Genomic DNA, 27,266 nt, shown 5'->3' with positions numbered 1-27,266 from the left:
CTATGTAGAACTTTTCAAAGAGATCAAATGGGACTTCATCTGACAGCTGGTAAAATACCAAGAGACAAAGACAGGAAGCGCTGGACTATTTATCACAGATACGAAATGACCAACCATTAAACCATCTCGCGTCACAATATTCTTACTAGATAAATGGTTATTTTCATATCTTATCTGCCTTAAGCGTTTTATATTATGAGATGATCAAATTTGAATAAAACTGTCGAGCTAAGGCATCATGTAACCGTGTAACGCTGTTCATCTTTAATCTCAAATTTGTCAGCGACAGATTTTCGTATATTTGGATACGATTCTTAGTTTTAGAACTAGATCTTACTATAGTATTATTTACTCACTACTTTCCAAGCATGGTACAAAAATGCTATTTGTTCGACGACCCTACAATATAACTCTATTCAATTTAATAATTTTCCGTAATAACACGCCGCAATAAGAGTTATAATCGCAGCACACAACGTCGAGTGAAATCTGAACGGGTGAAAAGCAAATGTGCGCGCACAGCGACCGATATACAAACATACTAGCTTCATATTCTAAAAGCTCTTTGCCAAACATAATACGCATTGAATTTATTACTTTTTTCGATACGCGAATAGCCCTGTATTGAATAAGAAGGTTTGCCTTCATCTTTTATTATAGCAAAATATCAAATCTCCGTTATAGAAAGGATAAAAATATGGTAATGAGATGTAGCAAAACTATATTTTAACATCAAGACAATAAAGTAGTTATTTAAAATACGTGCTAGCTTGAAGTACTTAGTAGCACTAGCTTTATAAACGTTTACCAGGGTACCTTCACGCAATTTAAATGAAAAGTACATCGTATTATATTTCACACAAAGTGTTGCTCGCGGCTTCGTCCGCGTGACAAGTCTTTTCCGCCCCAAAGCTACTTTAAACACGCTAGTTCCCACGGGAGTAATTTACCGGGATAAAAAGTAGCCGATGTGGTAATCCAGGATAATGACTATTCGTGTACCAAATTTCATCCAAATCTGTTCAACTGTTTCTGCATTTACTTTTCACAAACATCCAAACATATTCACTAACCGTCGCATTTATATTAGTTAGATTTGACAATATCACATTATTAATTCATCTCTGATAATTAGATTTTACATAAATTCTACATAAACGAAAGCCGGCTGGAATCGGGTTATATGGACCCTTCACCTGAAATACTGATTGTAGGGTGGAGATAGCCTAACAGGCTGTGCGAACCGCAACGGTCATTTCTCAGGACGTCAATAGAACTGCCCCGGCAAGCCCGCCAAGTTTTAGTGGCGCCTGACCCTTCGTAAACAAAACAAGCTATACCCTAACTAACAAGGACATCTCTAATTAAAACTTGGGCCCAGTTGAGCTAACAAAATTACGTCTCCAAGTTTTTTGACCCTTATAAACTAAGTAAATTCGATATACGAAAATTGAGTTCGCAAAATACATAAATAAATTATCGTCAAGCTTAAACTCATTTTGAGTTCTGTGCTTTATTGTGTTTAAAGATATTGTTATAGAATCTGTATTGCATTCTATATCGGTATATATAGGCCTTATTTTCTTGGAATAGTTTACATTATCGATGAGATATTCAGAAGAAATACTATGATATACTATTTAGTTGCAACTAATGTGAAAATATATTTCTAATATATGATAGTAAATAGGTAAGGGCGTACGGATTACTTTTTGAATCACACGCCGGAATATGAATTTTGGTAAAAACGAACACAAACACACAAATTATACCTGTATTCTCGAAGTGGTCGGCAGAAGTGCAACCCAGACAGCTACTTTTCACAAAAGTGTTTCGTCCCATGCCGTGGGGTCGAGCCTATCGCTATATCGACCACAAAATCTATACTATAGGTTGATACTGAGTAGAAAAATCCAATATCATTTTCTCGACCCGGGAGCGCTGTCGCACCGCGCACGCAACACAACTACCTCACCAAGGTAGAATGTAAGTAAAGCATCTAAAACACCTAACTTTACCACATGGAAAACAAAAAAGTTGTTCATAAAGCATAAAGTTTGATACGGCAGACAAGCGAGCGCTGCGGGCATCACACACAGCTACTTCAGTTTGTTCCCAACGCCTACATTGGTTTTTGCTTCCACAAAAACTTTTCCCAGTACAACACGAAATGGAAATTTCAAATGTGCCGGATTTAAGAGTGCCAACAGACGTTGGTCCCGACGCGACACAGTTAAATGAACTCGTTGTGAATGCCGCAATCCACTGGATACCAGATACTGCGGATTGTTTTACATACGAATTCAAACAATTTTCGTTTGAGCTCAACCTTTTTAGCCCCCGATTTCTCGTTCAAAAGAGTCTTATGAGGCGACCAGAGCGCTACGAACGATTCAAATAACTTGATTTTAAAATAATGAAATATTCGAAGTAAGCTATGTTCATGACAATTTTCTCGAAGGATAAAAAAGCCGTAACTAGAAACCAATGAATCACCACGTATGAATGTACATGTTTCTATTTACTTAAATAATAACTTTAACTAAGAGGGTAGTTTATTCCGCTATGCGTAATATCGTCAACAAACACGAAAATAATCCCGGTCGTTAATCTTTAGTAGTCCGTATACTCGCGACCAGCCCCGCGACAGCCGGCGGTCTTGCATACTGCACACATCTGCGCAATTTATGAGCGCTTTTCTCCGCTCCTACTCGTACTGTTCTTGACAACGATGTATTTACTAGCGCTGCGAACAACGCCTTCACAACAAAGAAACAGACAACTTTTATTGTTCGCCGACCTACTTACGCAAATACACGTGTACAACAAAGTAATTCCGAATTGCGCAGACGTGTTCGCGTATTGGAATCACACGATATTGCAACAAGCCCAAAACGGCGTTCTTTCGGTAGGCGTTGAAAACGATTGATGGCTTCAAAGCAATCACTGTGTTGTGTCCAAAAAACTAATATTTGCGACCATACATTGATCTAACGATGTAGTATATAATGTTTTTGTTTTGTTGTTACAACTCAGTAATATTCATAACATCGATAAACTTGATTTATAGTATTACGTAATATAGTATACATCGCCCTATGTATATAGTTTGGAGACAAAACTATCCCTTTTTGGCGCGGTGCCAAACTGCGGGGCCGGCGTATTGTCATCAATAAAAGTGATTATCCGAGCTCGGCTTCGCCACATTTACCTAAAAACCCACATCTGGTTTCTGGTTTGTCGAGCGTGTTTAGATAAAAACATATATTTGTTCCCAACCCATTAAGGAACTCTGAAACTCTTAATGGATGAATATTATTTCTTGTTATGGAGAAATCTGAAGTATCTTGCACTTAGTACTAATAGAATGAGTAGATTTGAAGTTAGAAACATGTTTATTCAAATTTAGGTTTTTATCTCAAGCTATCCGCAGTACTAAAAGTTGCGTAAAAATAAAACCAAAATATGTTGTTTAAAAGTAGCAATAAAAGGGGACGTCAGAGGATATAACTTCGCAAACATTTTGTTAGGCCGTGTTTAATTTCGGCGTGGTTACATAACGTTATTATACAAAACGTAATCTCAACAAACCCATATTAATACTAACTATGAACAAAACTCACACAATTTGATTAACAAGTAAACACGATAATTAAGTCAACATGACACACCAAAAACTTTAGGCGAAGTTTGATAACATTGTAAAGGTAACATGTTTTGAAGCAAACAAATGTCATAATCACCTACATTGAGGATAAGTAACTAAGCTAACTCGCAAACCAAATTGTATGATGGATGACTCCGTATTTTCGCTAACGGCCTTTAAGAAAAGGTTTCCAAGGGATATTAGTGATGGCTCTTGTCCTCTTTTATCCTTTAAGTATTTTGCAGACCACACATCAGTAAAACTTCTCGTTTACCCTCAACTCGTATCGATTCGGGTCGCAGAAGCGTCTATAAAGAAAATATTGCAAATTGAATTTATTTTTATTTAGGTTTTGCGCGATACAACTGACCTTTGGGTTTACGCCAACGGTGATAAAACCGATGTTAGTAAGCTTAAAATATCGCATGCGACATGTAGAGTATAACATAGATGAACTCGTTCTCAAATGTGTGACGTTTTTGTTACATTCTAGTAAAGGATTTTGGGTTTTGATCTAGGCATCAAAATCCAAAATCTCCCAATATATATTTAGAAAGGTGTTTATTTATCAAGGAGTTTCATAAATTGGTTTTATTCGCTGCTATATACTTAACAATATATAGAACCTATTTCGTTACGAAACATAGTTATGCAGCTAGTTTGTCACTTCCCTATGCCAAATAGTTTTATTATGAGGATAAGAACATATTTGGAATAATACAAACTGATCATAAATATTTATTGATTCTATTATTTTTCCCTTCTGGGTGATATTTAAAAATACGTAATATCAAATATTCCAAACTACAAAAATAAGAAATCTAAACCTCCTAAAAATAAATTTTCCATAGAGATACATACAGCGATGATATATACGGTCGCTGGATATATCCAACTGTTCATATATGACACGAAGTATTGCAAAATGCCAATTTATTGCCGATGGAAAATCGTAGCGATATATTCGTAGCATATTACGTAGAAGCTACGAAGCATGCCCGTCTCGTAGCAAAAGATTGATTTAATCGCTCATGCGTACAAACGTTTTGATCCGTAAGATATCGCGGTTTATGCCTCCAGTTTAATTTAACGGAGGCGCCGAATTTTCCAGCGAATGTATTTCGGAGATGGAATATAATTAGAATAATGTTACTAATATTATAATGTATAAGTTTGTGAATATTTTTGGAAGGTTAGAAGTTAGTCATGTTACGCTATATAAATATAGGTTTGGATTATATTTGGCACAAATATTAAAAAGTCGTGAATTAGTACGACACGGGTCTGAGGTCACTGGTTCGAATCCCAGGTCGAGCAAAATAATATTCATTTTTCTGCTCAATAATAAACCGGAATCAAGAATTTGTGCCCGATATGGTGATAAGTTTGCCCCCTATCATGTCATGGGATAGAACGCACAGTCAAAAAGTGAGTTATACTGATTGCGCATCTGCCTACCCTTTTGGGTATAAAAAAGTTAGCTATGTTTTATGAGTTACTTGTCATCTTTTAGAAGTGAGTAGCGATTTTTTTATTTTGGTAAAGTTATTACACACGCGCATTATCTGGAACAAAATCGACTTCTACAAATAATATTATTAGGCATTTTAATACTACACTTTCTTTTCATTGCTTATTTTGCTATAGAGAGACAATAATTTCGAATTTTACAAATTATAAATTTAAACCTAAAATACGTTTTGGTAAAACACGACAAGACACAAATATAAATCAAATACCTATTTCAAATAAAAATATTCTGTAAAATTCAACATTTCTAAGAACAGAAATCAATTTTACTTAAAACAATAATCCTAGAAACACTGAACAATAAAAACATATTAAAATAACGCTTCAGGGTTGACAGAAACTCAATGGTACATTAAATAGTGGTTCTCATTTAGCCGGTCAAACAAAAATAAGCCGCCGACTCCCTCTGTGTTCAATTAATTGAATGCCGCTCGAACAGATCACGTTCGCATTAAAATATTAATTGGATTTTGTATTCGGACAGTTTGCTTAATCACATTTTGTATGGACGTATGGGTTAATGAATAATTATGTTCAACAAAAAATTATGTAGACAATTTGTATGATCGCATACGCAAACATTGTTTAAAAATGTTGAAAGTGTTAATTGAAACCATCGTAAGAAAACCTAAAATATATACACCGTGATATGTGTAAGTAATCAAGATATAAATCATATTTAATTCTTCGTAAGCAATAGAATCGGCGATAGCCTAGTTGGGTGTGGAACGGACGGCTGAGACGAATGTCCGCAGGTTCAAATCCCAAGGGCACACACCTCTGACTTTTCTAAAAAATCATGTGTGTATTCTTTGTGAATTTATCGTTCGCTTTAACGGTGAAGGAAAACATCGTGAGGAAACCTGCACATCTGAGAAGTTCTTTATAGGAATTTCGAAGGTGTGCGAAGTCTACCAATCCGCACTAGGCCATCGTGGTGGACTAAGGCCTAATCCCTCTCAGTAATAGAGGAGGCCCGTGCTCAGCAGTGGGCAAATATATAATACAGGGCTGATATTATTATTATTATTATAAGTAATGGAATCAAAGAAACTGTAATTAAACAATAATTTAGCAAAACACAACCAGATAAAACTTATTTAGTTGTGTTCTTAAATATGTGCATACGAAAATTGACGTATTCTCAACGTTAATAGTAAATGTATTTACAACGTTACCTAAACTATAATGAAACACGATTAAATTCACCGAACCTAACAACGCTAATGCACGTCTATTGACGCTGGGAATAGACGTTTCTTGACGCTATTAAAGCCTCGCAAAAGGAGCTTATAGTATTTACGTAAACAAAGACATAATGGGTCAACATTGTAATGAAATCTCTAAAGCATCGATCAATCGCGGGGCTTCCCAGCGCGCCAGTATAGCCACTTTATCTTGTACCCTCGGATCTCCTGATTAATTTAAAGAGCTCGCGGGAGTAATGAACCTCTTTTTCCTTATGTTGATGACGGCGATATTGCCCGGACGGATTAACGGTGTAACCTTAATTGGTGTGCGGTTTTACATGCATTTTTTACGTTTCAACACTTAGGAATTTGTGGTGAGTACTTGAACTAAATTAACGATATCTTACACACATCTATATAAACGAGTATCATATTATCATATTGTAGCAGCGCTGGCTGGATGGATCTGTGGTTATATTATCTTTGTAAGAAATGTAATCGACAACGAACAAACTGCAAGTTATTAATTTCGTTCCCTCCGTTCCTCAACTTTTATTATTAAGAACCAAAGTAACAAAAACAATAGGTAACGTCGATTTTATTTACTTATTGAATAAGCTGATCTATTAACTATAAGTATTGTTTTAAAGCACGTTCCATAATACTTCGTCTGATATTCATAAACGAATGCAAATAAAACAATTTCGGAACAACTCTCACACACAAACACGATATGTGCGCAATACGAATCTTTTTTCACAAAACAATACTGCCCTCAACAAAACACGATTGCAGGATTACTATTACGTGCTCCTGGGATGCAGGGATGAGAGAACGTATTGAAAAAGTTTCAATTGTGTTGGAACGTGTGCACATTCCGTCCACACGGATCTAGTATTTCCACCAGGATATGCGCGTTAAGCTTTGTTTGCCAAATAGAACGGGTTATTTAATCGGATCGGAAAATGTTTAGTCTCTTTCAATAACTCTTTTCTCTGGGGCGTGGTTACCGCCGTATCAATGAATCCCTGAATTTTAGGGACCTCGACATATGTAAGGTAAGGCAGGCTACCGGGGAATCGCCTTATATATACTGCGGTCCTAAAGAGCCCCCGAAAAATTTTGATATTGGCCCCATCTAGTGCAAGCTACCACTACAAGTTATATTAATATAGATTCTTATTATAATAATAATATCAGCCCTGTATTATATACTTGCCCACTGCTGAGCACGGGCCTCCTCTACTACTGAGAGGGATTAGGCCTTAGTCCACCACGCTGGCCTAGTGCGGATTGGTAGACTTCACACATCGGAATTCCTATAGAGAACTTCTCAGATGTGCAGGTTTCCTCACGATGTTTTCCTTCACCGTTAAAGCGAACGATAAATTCACAAAGAATACACACATGATTTTTTAGAAAAGTCAGAGGTGTGTGCCCTTGGGTTTTGAACCTGCGGACATTCGTCTCGGCAGTCCGTTCCACACCCAACTAGGCTATCGCCGCTTCTATATAAGATACTCCGATATTATAACACTAGCAGTTAATCGCTGATCTCATAAGTATCCCTTTTTGTACTTTCCCGAGTTCAAAAGTATACTATAATATTCAATACTCCCTTTTATTATAACTTTAACTTCGCAATGCTTCACATATTTATGAAGTTAAAGATTAATACTCAACGAATGTATGGTATTTTCTTTTTCAACACGCAATTTTAATATGATATACGGTTATGAAAATAAATGTCGGCTATAGGACTGCTATGCACGCTACATTTACATGCCGCTATTAAAAGCCGTTGGAAATGTTCTTCAAAGGAAATTATTTCAAACCAGCGCGAAGGATCAAGGAAAATGTCAAAGAGTCACAATCATAAAACATTTGTCAAAGTAAAGCCTACTCCACAAAAAATATATATATGAAGGCGCAAGAGTAATAGTTTGGGTTTCGTCCTGGTTTATCCGTCTTATCTATGTGCATATTATCTCAATAAAATATATAAATTGTATTTATTAATGAAATATACAAATACACGAATATAGCTCTTAAATAACTTATTACTCACGTATGCAATTTAATTAACAATGACTTAATTATTACCATTACTAGCCCCTAGCGTAACAGTCTAATTTGGCAGAAGTATATTGCCCATACTAAAATAGTATTAATTGAGTAATAATAATTATTGCAGCACCATATTCTGAAGATGTATAACAGACTTACTGGTGGCTTCACTGCTAGTAAGTCTCATATGTGAGAGTCCGCCTGGGTAGGTACCACCGCAATATCTATTTCTGCTGCCAAGCAACTGTGTGAAGTCACTGTTGTGCTCCGGTTTGAAGGACATTCTAGCCAGTTTAACTACTGGACGTAATAAAACTTAACACCACATGTCTCGCAATAGCGAGCGCAGTGGAATACCAAACAATACTTTATAGTTCAAGGTGTTGGATGATGTTTCTACTGTTTATGGGCGGTAGTATCGCTTACCATCAGGCGAACGGCACGCTCGTCTCGTCATTCAAAGCATTAAAAAAAACTTACGTCTTGTCTGGTAATTAACTGTGGTTGCTATATAAAATGTGTATACCAGTGTTCACTGCCGTGCAGGTTGTAAGTAACACGACGTGAAGGCATCGAAGAAGAATGAACTGATGAACTGACATGAAGGATAATGTCAAGCAAACTCCGAAGAAAATGATCAGTTAAGACGCTTAAGCATTAACATGCTTGTATTTTTTTATGTTTGTTAATCTTGTTTATGTTCATATCACCAAAGTAATACCTATGTTCTATGGTAATAACCAAATAATAATTATTTGGTTATTTGTAAACAGGCCGGGGATAGCTAAAACGTCTTTCTGCAGAGTCGTTTTTTCAACAAAAAAAAAAACAAAATGTAAGGAAATGACATACCATAACAAGTTAATGAAAGTATGGGCACGGGTAGTTACTAATTATTTTGTCCTGAACACGATTATGCCAATGAAGTGTTTATAGTGCGTAAGGTCATGTATATTGCTTTCTTGAAATATACTTTTTTTAAATATCCTAACGCTGTATATGTGTGCCTATAGAACATTTTTTTTTATTTGTTATGATATGGCATACCTAAACACTTTGAATACCATTGAAACCGATATTATTGTGAAAAACGTGTACTTAAGTTTTGGTCATTTGTGAAGAATCTACATAAGTAGTTATTAGAAAGATTATTATTGCAGACGAACATTTCAGATTGTCTATTTGTTTTAACAATATTCGTTTTAAGCGATTTTTTAAAAGGTACGTTACGTACTTTCTAAAGATGCTGACAGACGTATGAAAAAATATAAATGTGAATTACTCGCAAACTAAGTCATTTTGTGATGCACGTCATAGATTCTATAACGTATACCTTGTGTGTGTTGCGAATTAGTTCACCGTAAGTGAATTAATTACATATTCTCGCAGCTGAACTGTTTACCGCGCCAGGTGGGGGAATCGCGGCTAATTTACTTCCAATGTTTGTTAACTACTCACTACAAAGATGTTAATGTTAACGTATTGAATTTCGAGTTTACGTAGTTCTCGATTATTATATTTTGCCAAACACTCCGTTCATATAAGAGCAGAAGATAACATGATTTCTAAATCGTTAACGCTTCGTTAGATGTATGATAATGACATAATATAACGACATTACATATGTTCTAGTAATGTTAATGTTTGTATGAAGACATCTTGTCTACGTCCCTTGTTCTTTTTTGGAATTAAATGTAGGCCAGTTTAGTCAAGCCAAAAGAAAGGAAGAAAAAAGACAAAAAAATAAAGTTAGGAAACGGCCTGTAAGTCAGATTAACGGACACAAACCTTAATTCTATTTATTTGTAGATAAACATAATATTAAACCTTCTTACAAAAGCATTATTTCAGTCACTTTGTACGTTACTTTATATCCTGGTCTGATTATTACGAAGACTGATGATTGTCCTTAAACAAGTTTAGACTCATATTTTTTAATGGAGTATTTAGTTATAGCAACATTCATTTATAATGCAAAATGTTTAGGCTCATAATTATTTGCAAATGATTGAAAATATTATGAAGCAATATGGAAATGGTAACAAATCCTTGGAAAAGCTATTGAAAGTATATGCTAATTAAAATAGCGGTTAGTCTCTAATATGTGTGAATCTGTCGGAATATAAATTATCCAAATATTTACCCGCTGCCAACCACCATTATGCAAGGATATTGGACCTTGTTTAATCTTATTTTACTTTTTACTAATATCATAAATGGAAAAGTTTGTGCAATAATTGTCTGTGTTTGTTGGAAGTAAATGCAGAAACAACTGAATGGATTTTGAACAAAATGTTGCACTCGGGTAGAACATATATACCTACATAACTATTAAAAAGTATTATATACCGGAAATTAGCCCCCGTAAGAAATAATGGAATTTTTTAATCAGATTTATTAAATTAATGCGTTGAGGTCCTTTATGGGCAGTCGTTACGCCTTAGTGGTGCCTTGGTTGCGCCTCTGCATACCCCTTCGGGGATAAATGCGTGAAATTGTGTGTGTAAAACTATTTGCAAATATTGTATATTAACTTCGTTATTTTAAATAATTATAATAAAAATGAATTTCGTTATACTGTACTTCACTAATACTTATATTCCCAAGAAACGGGAAAAATAAAATACCCACCACACCAACATGCATGGATCAAAATACAAAAAAATGTAGTATTTTCCTAAATATTACTATACAAATAAGCTTACCGAAATATGCCTAAACGTTCTCTTATACAAATAACGGTAAAGTGTAAACAATATTTCAAGACAATATAGCGGCATATACATAAATTTACGGCACACAGCATACATTATGGCAGCACTCGCTAAACACACACTCTACGGCAATGTTTGTGTAATGTGTGTATGTGTGTGTGTGTGTGTGTATCTCATACATGCCGAACGTTACTACCCGCGTGGGAATAATACACGTTCTGCGAGGTATTTCTTTAGCTTTTGTAAAGTTAATTGTTAAATACAAAATACAAATCCTTTATTACTGAGTGTAGGTACTTAATAATAAATACTTGCCTACATTCAAAGTGGTGAGGAAATAATATAGGGATAAAGGGACTAATATAACAAATGCGAAAGTTAATGTAAATGTTTGGATGTTTGTAAGAAGTAAACGTAGAAACAGTTAAACGCATTTGAATTAGTAATTAGCACATACATTATAAATTGAGAATTAGTACATAGTTTTATGTCCTAGATTAACATAAAGGTTACATTTTATGCCGATAATTTGCTCCCATAAAAATAATAGAATTTTTTGATGAATTACATAAATCTGGCGTTATACAGGTAGCGCTATAAGTCGATACAGTATTCTATCTAGGGGCTATTGTAGGGAATTCCATGTAATATTAATTAAGTCACTAAGATACAATAGGTATCTTTCTCACTGTAATACAAATATTCAATCGTAAAACCAAAAATTAAAAAAGAATATTAAAAAAGATAGAACCATACTTACCTGGGTAATACAAACATAGGTACATGCCGCTGTAATATTATAATATCTATGTTGATACAACGAAGCCTAACAACGTAGGTAGTTACAAAAATACGCGCCTCGTGGGACGTCGCGCGCCGACTCGCGTTCCACGTTCCACGTACAGTCAGCCACAACAGTTGCAAAATATAATAATAAAACCGGCCCTGTCTTATAATACTATCCCATTAGTGGGAACGGGCCGGTTCTATCACTAAGAGAATACCTTAGTCTTAGTTAAACTTAGGCCAACCTTGCTTACCCAATAGATACGAGTATATAGTAGTAGATACATTTGACAAACTTTACATACCTTCAAAATTGTGTTTGATATTATTTAACGCATGCAAGTTTCCGCAATTTTTTTTTTCTATACCATTTGATCTAGTTAAAAACAAGCTATGCACCTTCAACTAAGTATTTTTGAAAAGTCAGAGGTGCAAGGCTTAGGTATTGAACCTATAAACCTATGTCTTAGCAGTCCGTTCCATTCTCAACTACGCTATCCCCACCGCTACGTCAAAAAATTTAGAATTTGTTCAGCAATTTGTGGCTTACTGTACTTGGAAAAATATACCCAACATAACTCTATGAGCTCTTAATAAATTTCATTACTGCCGACGCTCCCGCTACGATCCAGCGACTGATTCCGTAATGGTATAACATTTTTGTTTTATTACAGGTGACACAGACGACCATGGCCTGCCTGCGGAGAAAAACAAGGGTTGCGATACCAACCTTTATCTCTACCATGTAAGTGCTAATATTATAGTGAAAACTATAATATTTTTCATTAAATTAAATTTATGTTTATTTTTTAAGATACACCATCGACAGTTAAAGATGCAATTCACTTATAATAACATTGGACATTGCTTTATAGATGAATTCAACATTCTTGATTTATTATAAACTATTAATATTAACTTCGGTAGGTCAACATGCAGTATTCAACTAAATATAATTATGAGCTTTTGACGGAACAAATAACTATTGAAATACTCTATATGGACTCAACTCCATTTACTATCAACCACAGTAGAGTTGTCCCAAAAGAAAGAGCCAGTTAGGTGTAAAAAAACGGTACAGTCGAGTCATTTTACCATGCCTGAATACAAAAGCTCGTCAGCGCCACCACCAAGGCTTACCAAAGAGGACATGACCTTCAATTATGAAGAAAATCATAAAGAAGAATATACGGAATAATGCTTAAGTCACATAAATGTTTAATAGAGATATTCGAGACGAACCGTAGGTATAGCCAAGACAAGACTTTCGTGATAAATTGACAGCCACATTCATTGTGGCATTAGGCATTCGACATTTGATATTTGATTTGATGTATAGACCGATCAGGAAAGTAAAAAACCTCACCATATTTTGATAATACATGGAACTTTATAATATGTATTACGTTAAATTTCAAACGGAAAAGCAAAAGAAGCGCTTCCAAAATTTTTTATTTATCTTGTCAGGCTATCTACTGTAATGTTTTATGGCCTACTAATGTCACCTTCGCACTATCAAAAAATGTTTAGATATTACTTATTATTTCTTTTATAAAAACTCAGTGGGTCAAACAAGTGGATATATTCGTCAAACACAAAATTATAATTTATCATACAATACATTATGTTAATGTTGCTCGTTTTATCTTATTGAGATATGTTTCAACAAATATACTGGCAAAATAGTAACAGTTTTTCATCCTTCACTCCTCTTGGAAAGAAGTCTCGATCTCACTACTAAAACATAGTGTCTTATAAAAAAATAAGTAAAATAAATAGTGCTGTATAGAAGAGTTATATACATTGTACTTTAATACCTTAGCTGGTAGAGCTAAGATAAGGATGTAACGTATGCTCATACTACAAGAGTAACTTATAACCCGCATCAATCTACTTCAAGATGCCGAGGCGAGTCCGTAGATTAAGCTGTCATAACAACCGTTGCTGTTATTAACGAACTGAACTAGCTATTCCTTTGCTCTATTATATCCGACTTTCATTTCCTGAAACGTAAAAGTAGCTTGCATATTAGGAATGTTAATAGCAGGCACGATTGGTTGTATGTTGTCACCACAGCGATTGTATTTGATTTTTTTACTATTTAATTAGTTAAAATAGTCATACTTCTCATAGTAATAAGCTGTAAGACATAAAATAGAAAAGAATATTATAGTTAAAATATAAAAGTGATTAGATTTTTTATGATTCAAACGATTCCATTAACTCCCGAGACCTGCCTTAAATAATAATATTGTGTACTTAAAAGCAATAAAAATCAATAAAATTGTCATATTCGTGATGCAATCAATTCATTACCTCTCGTGGTCTCTACATCTCTACATTAATCCATCCGGGGGAACGCTACAAACACTCAAAATGTAAAATATACGCAACACAAATATGATTACGAATTACAAGTTTACTCTACAAACTGGTACAGGGGGCGTCGTAAAAGTCTTGAGCAAATTACGCCAGCAGTTTATAAACCTTATTTCACACCGCGGGGCCCTGCGTACCAGCACTTGTGTGTAATAAACATACCGTTTTATTGCATCGCTAGTTTCGCGAAATTATATGAGAAGGCTTTTTTATATTTCAAATAAAAATAAAGTGGTTTTATATATTATTCCTAAGCCAATATTTTATTAGATTACGTTCTGGAAAACACTTTTTCTAAATACATAAATGTATATGGATACTATTATATTGTGTTTGCTTACTTTATCGCTTAGTTAATATAATTTGTTACGTGCCATAATATTGTATTACGTTTTTTAATACGTACTGAACAATAATTATTATATTATATATTTCAGTGTGTGATCTCACTAATATTGCAAAAACATAAGTAAATAATAAGGATTATTGGATGGTTCTTAAAAGTAACCGGATAGTCGGCTGAATTGATTTGGAAAGGCAAAGGTATATTCCAACGAAGTCATGGATTAATATATAATTTTTTTATTTTTATCTCTGTAAAATACACAGCGGGCCTTTACTTCGACATTTTATATATTTTTATCAGTATTTAATACTCACAATTACTTTTAATAACGTTATAAAATTAAAATACCAGTATAGTTAGTTGGCTTTATACATATTTCTTACCTTAAATTATTCGAACTGAATATCATTTTTTTTTAAATGCTTGAAGTACAGCGTAACGCTTACAAGGTAATTTAAGGCTCACATTAAAATTTGCAAAGGAAATAAATCGAGCACCTTATTGAAATTGAGTCAGGAACGTATTACTTTGGTTACGGGCTCGAGTGCGCGCACGTCTACGAGTACTCTCGATGACCCGTATAGATCGTAGCTTTCGTAGCTAGTTCGTAGCGCTCGTATCGCTGTCGTAATACTTCAATTTCTTACGCTATTAACTCAAGTTTCGTGTTATTTTCGTCATGTTGTATATTTTAAGTAATAAATAAGTAAATAAATTTAATATTCTTCTATAAAATTAGAGATTCTTCTATAGAATTACAGCTTAAAAGTAAAATAAATTCTTGTAGTATAGTCATGATAGAGCCACTGGTCGCCATTATACCTGATCCATATAATCGGATACCGGCCGGCTTCCCTTTATGTAGAATTTCTGTAGAATCTAATTATCACTAGAACGATTTGCGGACCGCATTTATGCATGTTATATCGGAAATTTTCACCTTTCACCACTGATGATGACTAAACATGTAATGCAAAACGTTAAAATAATTAAAATCTAATTACTCATTTAGTAATAAGTCTAAACACAAATTTAATACGCAAAGCGCTATTTACATAAAGGTAGACGTTGAATACATGTGAATAAATAATATAATAAAAAATGTTCCGCTAACTAAATAAGGCTGGTTCCACACCTGCGCCGCGGTGGTGGCGCGGCGGGTGGGAATAATCCGGGGCTGTAATCTCGTATATAATTCACGCGCCATTTGCGAGCCTCGTGACTTTCTCCCGACCATCTATATTGATGGCAATAGACGCGAGGATAGAAACCTTTTATAACTTTTGCAAACAACTTTCGAGATAATGTGACACTTAGAATACCCATGTATTGCTTAAGTAAGCCTCTTTCTAAATAAATTAGCCAGTATTCCTATTTTCGATCAATCGCCTAGTTTTGTGGCAATCTGAAAATTAGCCAACGATGGACGCAAATCAACAGTCAACATATCGCATACATAGTCTACTCTTAAAAGGAAATAATTTGATAGAGTGGCAATATTCCTTTATTAGGGCTCGATGTTGTTCCACTTTACTGTCATTTGGTGAATATCATGATATTAACGTCCATATTTATAAACGTTATTTATCAAAGTACGGAGCATTGCTGTGATAACAAGTCTGTTTCTCAGTGCTGACGGCATGGCAGCCTTTGCAGAGCGTAGACATAAGGCCGTAGTGATTGACTAATTTTGAGATACAACTTAAATCTAATTGGCTGTCAGATAAACAAAGCTGAACAAACAGTAAGCTGTCAGATAAACAAAGCTGAGAAACAGACTTGTTATCACAGCAATGCTCCGTCCTTAGATAAATAACATTTATGAATACGGGCGTTATAATGTGTCACAAAAACTTACCTTTGTAAAACAAAAACAAAGGTTTATTAAAAAATATTTTGTAAAATTAGCTCTAACAACACTGAAATCGCACAAAACATGGCACAATTTTTATGAACGTATAAAGGCGCCGGCGGATCTTTGATGTATTCGTTACAACCATTCATAGAGTAATGAAGCCCTTAACAAGCGTGTGTGATGATGTGATTCATGTCTAATGATACCTTATTTTTCTAACCAACGAGCTATGTTTTTAGAATAAATCTAATAAACTGTCTACGAGCCACTTCCGTTTATTCCGTGGAATCTGAATACACTCAAATAAAACTATTTTGCGGATTTTATCGCGTTTTTTTTCTCCCGACGTTTCGAAGACTTTGCAGCCGTCGTGGTCACGGTGCGGACTAAGATATTGGTCACCCAAAAACTCAAAGTTACAATATAGAAACCCGAAAAAATCCCCAAAATAGTTTTATTTTAATGTCTAACATTCGCGTAAACATAAGAAATCGTTATCTAAGACACTTTATTTATCTAAGTAGTTCTGGAAAGAATTTTGTGAACACGTCCTAGTTGTAGCGAGTTTTGTAAACATACTTAATTTTAATTTTATGAATGTTCTTAAAACATTTTACTGCATTTGTACATTATTTAAATTACTTCTTAGTAATAATTTATGTCTGGAGTATTTCGTAGAATATTACATTATTAAGTCGTAACTGCCCGACTTAACAAATTTATATTTATTAAGTTAGCAATTTACTTTAATGCCACTATTATTTAGAATTATATTTATTAAGTCAGCAATTTACTTTAATGCCACTATTATTTAGAATTATCAGAGAGCTGACCAAGTCGCGGGCTATTTGCTGAATGCCGTCTCAAACAAAACTGTAGTTTACTTAATTAGTATTTAAAATTTTATGAACCGTGCAAGTTTATTCAAAGGTATAATTGACCCTGTAAAGTAATAACAATTTAGATATACACCTACTTTAATTATCGCAACATGTTTAAATATGTTTGTGGCACAGCCTATATCCGACGGATATTGGTCTGGGGAGACGTCCTCAATCTAGAAAACCAGTAGCGAAACCGCCTCCACTTCACTAATATAAAGTTGTTGTTTGGGAGACATTTAAGGTAAAAACATTTCAAGTAATAACAAGAAAAGTTTCGTCTTGGCGCAGGCCCAAAAAAATCTCGAGGATCTTTGCCCAGAAAGTCTAAACGATCGAAGACTACTCGAACACACTTCACAACAAGGCCGACTGACACCGAAAGCAATGCTTTGCTTTTAAATAATTTTACGAAGGTCAAGAATCCTCGACGTCTCGGGAGGTTACCGCGTGCCGCGAAATTATTCATAGAGTGTTCGCTTGGAGCATGCCAATTATCTGCATTAATTGTAAAGGGAATTGAGTGAAATTATGTATCTATTTAAGAATAACATTGTGTTATTGTAAATAATATTATGTCGTAAATACAGTCTTAAAAAGACCTGATCCGAATAAGGTCTTAACTTCATATCTTTATAGCAATTAATGGAATATTTCAGTACCATAACACGGGGATCCCAAATAGATATTCGCGATTCAAGACATTTTGTAAGTGTGATGATGAAATCCCTTCTCATTTCACAAAGGTTTTATTTTTATCCACTTTTACACGAAGTCAACTTGAGAAAATTATAAAGGCCCTAGATTTTATTTCCTAGGCAATCTGCAAAAGATTGTATTTAAATTATACATACGTTATTTGCTACAAATAATATCAAAGTTTGATGTGCGAACTCGTCGGATCGGTTAACATTATATGCGGTACAAACGTCAGCTGTAATTACATCCTTTACTAAATAGTCATTAAGAGCGACAATGTAAATAAATCCACACACAGTCTCAATCTGCTCAGCGAAAACCGCAGCCAACGTAAAATGAACAAAGGAGTTCATTACGTTCACGAGTTGAGGCGCGAGACTCCGTCGCCGCTCGCGCCGTCCGCGCTCCGGACGCCAAATAAACTGCCGAATAATGGCGACTGTACAAATGAAAACAAATAGGAAAAGCGCCCGGTGATAAATTACTTGCGTTGTGCTTCTTTATTTTACGGCCGAACATAATTTACGACTGTTTAGAACAATCATCACCGCTTAAAAACGCTCCGCACGCTCAAAGTTCAGAGCTTTTTGCGCTGTGTATTCCACACAGTAAAATTTATAGCCGCGCGACAATGGTGTAACTGTTTTGTCCAAGCTTTTAGCATACATTTTAGTACATAACTTTTAATGCATCACGAGGCCGCGCTTTAATCTCAAAAAGTAATTACTAAATGTAAATGAAGGCATACATTTTTAGAGTTTTATTGCGTTCCGTCCAGCCTGGATAGATATTATTAACATTTTGATTAGTCCGAGTTAAATAAATGTAGAAAGATCTCATTTCCAATTTAATATTAATCGCGAACGTGAGATGGTTTAAGTTTGAATTTGAACACTTAATCCATTCCATTCTAGGGCGAAGCTCGCTCCAAATCCCTGATTTACGGTTGCACAAAGCTAGTAAGGTGTGCGATGGTAACGTCACACTCTCGCGAACCGAGTGACGATTACGCCCTTCGTTTGAAGCGATATACGGTGAGCGGCGAAGCGATGCAAATGGCACGTAAATAAAATACGAGCGCCGAGAGATGGGTTCGCGGATCTCATTTGAGCGGCTCGGGGCTCTCGGCCCCGCTCGGCTGCCGAGTGCTGCCACGTGTAGTGTTACATATCAAATGATAAATTTAATGTCGCCGCTTTGAGTTTTTCACTTACTCTTTGACTACATTTGGTACTTCGCTTATTTTACTATTTATTACGAATTGCTGGGTTATGAAATCATTTTCACGTATTTTCTGTACGTAACTTGTCTCGTGTGGATTTTGGTATTAAAGTTAAATATGCTTCAAAAAGCAGCTGGTTATATAAACTTAACCAAATCTATTGTACAGAAAAATAATTAAAACACGATGCGTCGACCATATCCGATATTATATTCATAAAATTTCCCAGTGTATTACTATTTTCAATTAACAGTACTGTTCTAAAATACCTACCCTACTTAATTAACATTGAATGGTACTCTCATTGGGTGTATTATCACTCAGGCATTAATTGAGTTTATACTCGCACCCAACTTACGTACATTACGCAATGCGATATCCACTTAAGAAACAGAAATGCTAACCATCACTCGGTGTACATACGACGGTATCAAAAGCCCAACCGCTTTATCTATAAAGTTACACAGTTACGCCAAGAAGTGGGATTTTCTGAGCTTAAGTACGTTTATCTTATGGTTCAGCAATAGTGATGTTTAATTGTGAGGAATACAACATTGTTATTTGTTACATATGTTATATATAGACTTATATTAGTATATAATATTCTATACATTATCTTATGCCTAACATTCAACAATTAATATACGCAAATATGAATTAAAACGTTAAGTTTATATTTTGTTACTGTTAGGCTGTGATATATACTTACGTTACATCACTACTGAAAATATGTTAAAAAGCGGCGATAGCCAAGTTAGGAGAGGAACGTACGGTCGACATGAGTTTCCGCAGATTTAAAACCTAAAGGCACGTACCTCTAACTTTTCTAAAGTTATGTGAGTATTCTTAGTGAATTATCGCATGTTTTAACAGTGAAGGAAAACGTCGTGAGGAAACCTGCGTACCTGAGAAGTTCTAAGTAATAATAGAAAGGTTATGTGAAGTCTGCTAATCCGCACTAGCCCAGAGTGGTACACGAAGGCCTAACCCCTCTCAATAGTAGGAGAGGCCCGTACCCAGTGTGCAGCAGTGAGGCAGTATATAAAATATGTTAAAAATATTCATGAAATTTCATTTTATAGGTTTAAAAACATCTACGTTTAAAATAGTGAATAAGCTGCTACGTTAAAATAGGCACTTTATAACAATGGAAAAATTGCTAATGAATTCTTAATTGAATCAAAAATTGCACCGTTTATTATATTGGTAGCACAATAACCGCATTTGCTCTCGTGTTTTAACTTTTGGGAATTCTCGCACAATACGCGAATTTCGGACCAATTATTAAATGTAGGATACAAAATTCAACCCCGAACGCTACATTGAGGGAAAATAAAAGAACACAGAAAATAGTCTATGAGATTATAATAATAATAATAATATCAGCCCCGTATTATATACTTGCCCACTGCTGAGCACGGGCCTCCTCTACTACTGAGAGGGATTAGGCCTTAGTCCACCACGCTGGCCTAGTGCGGATTGGTAGACTTCACACACCTTCGAAATTCCTATAGAGAACTTCTCAGATGTGCAGGTTTCCTCACGATGTTTTCCTTCACCGTTAAAGCGAACGATAAATTCACAAAGAATACACACATGATTTTTTAGAAAAGTCAGAGGTGTGTGCCCTCGGGATTTGAACCTGCGGACATTCGTCTCGGCAGTCCGTTCCACACCCAACTAGGCTATCGCCGCTTTTTACTGTCTATGAGATTACATTTCCTATAAGTACCTTAAAGAATTGAATTTCCATGGCAGCATCATTATCATCGGTCAAACGTCCTCATGTTTGTACAACGTTTGAAAAATAATTAAGAGCACAATTTCCATCACCATAATCATCCGTTCTTAATAAATAAAGCCCTCGCTAGTAATTCACTGGGCTCTACCTTCATCCCAACTCTCCCATTGTCAACCAACAATAATTTACTTTAGAGCTTAGTATAAACTTATAACAATATAGCCCTTTGAGCAAAACCTCCGTCCAAAGTAAACAATTCCATCACCGTCCTGAAAGACAAAGGACTCAATCTCCAACAATCATGTTATCTCAGAGCTGCGTAACTTTATGATAAAGGCTCTAGAGACGCGATAGAACTTGGGTAATTACGTAACGCAAACGGCTGTGTACGCAGCTTTACTCTACCTAGTACCCACGTTACGAATGGCCAAAATACTTCACGTCCGCACAATACGTGATTCGAGTATCAATATCTCACGGCACTTTACTCAACAACTCTCCAATATTAACACGCTGACTACTCAAACGTTACGTAGCGTTGAATTTCACGAGACAATATACATATTTCTTTGTATTGCGAAACGAAATACTTATGAATAAAATATGTTTCGTGCAAGGACGATCCTTCACGTTTTGTAAAATACGCAATTTGATAAGCTAATATGGTTTGATGACGGTGCTTTGGTAGACGGGTCTTGATATATTCATATATATTTTAAAGGTCCGCTAACAAAATACATGCTAACATTCTAGAAGACTAAAGAACCTTTTACAATTGTTTGGTCTTGAATTTGAACATGTGGGCTGTATGATGAATGTTCCCGGATTCAAATCCCAAATCAGGCAACATTTTGTGAGGGTTTTCAAACTAGATTTGCCCAAAGCAGAATCCTACGAAAGATCATCTTAGGCTGGTAGCCTTAGTTTAACCCATTCTATACGAAACTTGAAAAATGAAATAAATAAATAAATTATTACACTGCATTGTAAGTTATGGGCTTAAGCCGCGGCTACACCCGTTCAAGTCGGTCTCCAGAATGAAAACTAACCTGTTACACTCAGAGATAGCCTTCAATTAATAAAAAATCTTTCTGAAGGTGATGAGTACTTAGTTTTCCTATATACAAACTTACAAATTCTGACTTTCTATATTAATAATACATTATTCATTGGTTATTTAACATCTTGTTACAGGAGGAAATCGAGGACAGGCCCCGAGCGGCCACATTCCTCAGTTCTCTGGCAGACTATTCGAATACCATACCTACGGCATCGACAGCCGACCCCGACGCTCCCAAGCCCGCGCCCCCTGCGCGCATGGGCACTCTCATCGGCGTGTACCTGCCCTGCATCCAGAACATCTTCGGCGTGATCTTGTTCATACGTCTGACCTGGGTCGTTGGCACCGCAGGCGCTATATGTGGCTTTCTCATCGTTCTTACGTGTTGTTGTACGGTAAGTATCTACAAACTTGTGGCAACGCGTCCACAAAACCTGATTTCTACCGGCTTCCCTTTTAGGTTTATTTAAGTTTGTTTTAGATTTTGTTTTCTGTTAAATTGGCCGCGATGTGTTAACTAAGGCAATTTATTTTTGCCTTGAGTAACCTTTTGAAAAATTTCATCATTCCCCACTGTTACAGACACTGATTAACTCATGCATACAAAGTTATCTAAACGGTAACGTTTCCTTCCTTCCCTATATTCCCTCGTCCATAGTACGTCGAGCAAGACTTACCTAATCTAAGTTAGTCACTGATAACTAAAATCATCTAGAATTGTAACTAGATACGCTCTTATCCCATTATCCTGTCGCTTATCTGACAGAATCCATTACATAAACGATGCAGCCTCTCAGATTTCATCTCAACAACGGCGGCTATAGCTGCTTGTACAATATAGATTTTCGCTTGAAAACTGCCAACCGTTTAGATAAGTTATTGAGATAATGTGTATGAGCCATAAAATATGTCGGCAGACTATGCTCACCGCAATATCTATGTCTGCTATCGCAACGAACGGCGTGGTGCCGGCGGGCGGGTCGTATTTCATGATCGGTCGCTCGCTGGGCCCGGAGTGCGGCGGCGCGGTTGGCATGCTCTTCTACACGGGCACCACCCTGGCCGCCGCTATGTACATCGTCGGCGCTGTTGAAATTGTTCTGGTAAGTATCTAGAACAACTACTTAAACGCAAACACCCTACTTTCTAAACGCGGCCAAAAGCAAAAGTGTAACAAAAACCCGCATTCACAAAGTCAAGAGCGCCGCGCAGTGTGAATAAAATTATATCCAAGGTAAATTGCGGCGCTTGCCGTCTGCTCGTACTTCAAAAGCGTCAGGCCGGTCAGCTCTCTCGGGACTCACAGTCAATTTACAATTTATACCCACGGCGCATTGCCAGTTTTATTGCGATATGCGGCTTGGAAATGTCTCGCGAACAAAATGTATGTTTCAGTGACATATTTACTTGCCTTACTGGTCCTTTTAATTTACTACATATATTGAAAATATATGTAGTATAATATTAATAGGAAAGAACTTTCATAAAAAAAACACCACATTTCACGTTTCAAGAATATAAATTATAAATTTAAATTTTACATACCTAACGACGTAAATTACAATCCCAAAAAATCATATTTAATATTGTGTTGAACTCAGATATTTGTAATATTAATTAATAAGTACTGGTTTATTTTTAGATACTAATTCATCAATATCACATTAACCACAAAACGCTTTAGCATATACAGTTTATTCAACATCATACCATTTTAAACAACAAAATATTTTGTATGTTAAAATAGAAGCTTTTAGACCCTTTAGCATAGCAAACTCCGGAAAATTTTACAGGATAAATATAAAAGGCTATCGGGTCTATTATGACGATTACCAGTAACCGTTGAATGCGTGCAGGTTATGATACGGCTCACAATGCGACCTGTGTTAACGTAACGATCGGTTCAAATTGACCATACAGGACCGCTCTCGATGTCCATTATGTTTGGAGAGACCCAATTTCCCGTAAAAGATAAGAAATACATTTAATAAAGGAATTTCTAGGTCGGACCTTCCTAAGATCGTAATTCAATTATCGCCGTTTGTGATCACATCCTCGGGCCAAGTTTCGTGTGCTGAATACTGCATGCTCCCAAACTACACAACTGTCCGATCTTGTATGAGAGTAATTGTTAACTGAACTCGTGCTTCTAATACTGATGCTTTATCTACAGTTTTCGCTGAACTTTTATTACAGCTATAAAATCTCAACATTGTTAATACATTGATTTACTTCGTACATTGTTCTTATGATTGTTTTGTTATTTTAAGTGCTTCGATACACCTTTTTTCGAGGCAATGTTCCAACTTCGCGGAATCTTCGGCAATACGAACTTATTTATTGCGTCAATACGTTGTTAGATCGTTAATGCTACCGTAGCTATCTCAAATTGGCGATACTTACCTACTTTCGTACCTACGCGCATTCCACAAATATATAATTGGGATGTAATAATATTACAGGAAATAAAACCATATTTTATTAAAGGAATATAAATATGTCTATTTATACTTATGGTACTATATCGTATTATTATACCTTCAAAAACATCTCTAGGGATAACAAAAAATGCGAATTTATCATACAAGCTCTTTAACATAATATTATCTTTGTAAGTTCGTGTAACATCACATTATTATCCTTTATAAACTATTTTTTATAAAAGGCATTTATAAATATGTTAAATGACTAGATGTGCAATTAGTTAAGCAATTACAAAACATAATTCTTCATATTCCTTAAACAGACGTACATGGCTCCGTGGATATCGATCTTCGGCGACTTCACCAAGGACCCTGAGGCAATGTACAACAACTTCCGCGTGTACGGCACCGGTCTACTCCTCATCATGGGCATGGTGGTGTTCGTGGGCGTTAAGTTCGTCAACAAGTTCGCCACTATCGCCCTCGCCTGCGTCATACTGTCCATCTCTGCGGTGTACGCTGGCATCTTCGTCAACTTTAACGGCAATGATAAGTTACAGTAAGTCAACTTCAATAAACTGATTATTCTAAATACTAGTGTACGGAGTAACGATACGAAAACAAATTTACTAATTTCGTAATGCTTTATCAACTTAGAGATTCGGCTGCAAGTTTTGGCCTTTCCCTGTCTAGATTTCGAAGCTAATTTACATAACATAATTAACTTAAAACTACTTTGACTTTAATTATTTAAACGTTTTATTATTAGTTTTATTATTACAGTGATACAATGTATTATTACAGGATGTGCGTGCTGGGTAAGCGTCTACTCAAGGATATTCCAATTGCCAATTGCTCGAAGGAAGTTGGTGGAGAACTATACCAGCAATTTTGCCCCAACAATACTTGCGATCCGTATTTCGCCAGCCACAACATAAGCATTGTTCAGGGTATCAAGGTACGCGATAATTACTTCTTTTCTATATCCGTTTTCTTTTAATACAGACACTTTTAGATTTTTATAAATTCGAAACGTAGATAACATTAAAAAAAAGAATATATAAAAATCTATGCACGAATATTATCTATTCATAATTATCTCTGCATCACCCTAACATTGACTATGACGTCAAGTCCGCCTATATACATTTGATTTTAAGTGGTAAATAAATAAATTACGGGCATGAATAGAACCCTATATTAACTACATAGCAGCAAGTATAGTCTAACTTCTTATAAAGTTATGTTGATATTTGTAAGGACTATTCGAAATAAAAGTATTCTAATTATTCTCATAGGGACTGGCCAGTGGAGTTTTCTTCGACAATTTGCAAGACTCGTTCCTTCAAGTGGGACAGTACATCGCGTACGGCAAGGAACCCGACGATATCGAGCAAATGGAGCGACCCACTTACAACCAGATCTACGCCGACATCACAACCACTTTTACCATTCTTATTGGGATCTTCTTCCCATCTGTAACAGGTGAATGTCGATATTACAAAATAAAAATAAGGACCATTTACATATTTATACGAAATTTAACAATTAAAAATTTAAGACTAACTGATTTTACCCATTTTAAATAATAAATGTTTACGTGTGCATATTGATTATATCACATTTTTCTATAAAAAGATCATGTTCGCATGATGGATCATTGCGATCTGAATGTTGATTATAATTATGTATTTACAAATGAAAATTGTATTCACAAAACGTCTGCGTAAATGTCGTCGTTTAAAAATTATTAGCTGACTTATTTTTTTTTAAAGGTATAATGGCTGGTTCCAATCGATCCGGCGACCTTGCGGACGCGCAGAAGAGCATCCCCATCGGCACTATCTGCGCCATTCTCACCACCTCCACCGTGTACTTGTCTTGCGTCTTACTCTTCGCTGGCACCGTCGACAACTTGCTACTTCGTGACAAGTAGGTTTTTTTACTATTTAGCTGATATTTATGATATTAAAGTTTATTGTAGATCATATTTTTCTTTCTTAAAGTTGACTTCTCATTCTCACACATTCTGGTAAAATGTTTTAAAATTAAATTCAACATTTTTCAGATTCGGTCAGTCGATAGGAGGTAAGCTGGTAGTGGCGAACATGGCGTGGCCCAACCAGTGGGTGATCCTGATAGGTTCCTTCTTGTCGACTCTTGGTGCCGGCTTACAATCTCTCACCGGAGCGCCTCGTCTGCTACAAGCTATCGCTAAGGATGAGATCATACCATTCCTCGCTCCCTTCGCGGTTTCTTCTAGCAGAGGTGAACCAACTAGGTAAGCTATTTGTTTAGCTTAATATTTTAGAAAGACAATTATTAAAAAATATTTCTTAGTACACCTTTAGAGACTACATTTTTCATAATTGGTATGATACTTTTGATCCATATAAATAAAGTTCGATTTATATAATCGTGATCCTCAGGGCCTTGCTTCTCACGATGGCTATCTGCCAGTGCGGCATCCTGCTTGGCAACGTCGACATCCTGGCGCCGCTGCTTTCCATGTTTTTCCTGATGTGCTATGGGTTCGTGAACCTGGCCTGCGCTCTCCAGACCCTGCTCAAGACTCCTAACTGGCGCCCTCGCTTCAAGTACTACCACTGGTAAGTTTATTACGTCATCATTTACTATAAAGACTTCATTTCCGGACACGAAACCCTGGGAGTTTTTATTAACATCTAACATCGAAATTAATATACATACTGTAAAGTAAGTTTAACA

General features: G+C 35.8%; 1 protein-coding gene across 5 annotated transcripts in view; it reads left to right on the top strand.

The window, feature by feature from the left end:
* LOC115448648 (solute carrier family 12 member 6) overlaps positions 1 to 27,266 on the top strand; it is a 601,928-nt gene that overhangs the window by 563,936 nt on the left and 10,726 nt on the right. For all 5 annotated transcript variants that reach the window (XM_037442864.1, XM_037442862.1, XM_037442863.1 and 2 more), the window contains 9 exons: positions 12,608 to 12,678; positions 22,251 to 22,511; positions 23,034 to 23,219; positions 24,863 to 25,098; positions 25,344 to 25,497; positions 25,838 to 26,024; positions 26,315 to 26,471; positions 26,608 to 26,820; positions 26,969 to 27,148. In XM_037442864.1, the coding sequence (XP_037298761.1) occupies positions 12,608 to 12,678; positions 22,251 to 22,511; positions 23,034 to 23,219; positions 24,863 to 25,098; positions 25,344 to 25,497; positions 25,838 to 26,024; positions 26,315 to 26,471; positions 26,608 to 26,820; positions 26,969 to 27,148 (1,645 nt within the window). The remainder of the gene's footprint in view (positions 1 to 12,607; positions 12,679 to 22,250; positions 22,512 to 23,033; positions 23,220 to 24,862; positions 25,099 to 25,343; positions 25,498 to 25,837; positions 26,025 to 26,314; positions 26,472 to 26,607; positions 26,821 to 26,968; positions 27,149 to 27,266) is intronic.

The sequence above is a fragment of the Manduca sexta genome, chromosome 25 (assembly GCF_014839805.1).
Source record: "Manduca sexta isolate Smith_Timp_Sample1 chromosome 25, JHU_Msex_v1.0, whole genome shotgun sequence".
Taxonomy (NCBI): Eukaryota; Metazoa; Arthropoda; class Insecta; order Lepidoptera; family Sphingidae; genus Manduca; species Manduca sexta.
Note: the sequence above shows the minus strand (reverse complement) of the source record. Positions and strands in the feature narration are given on the sequence as shown.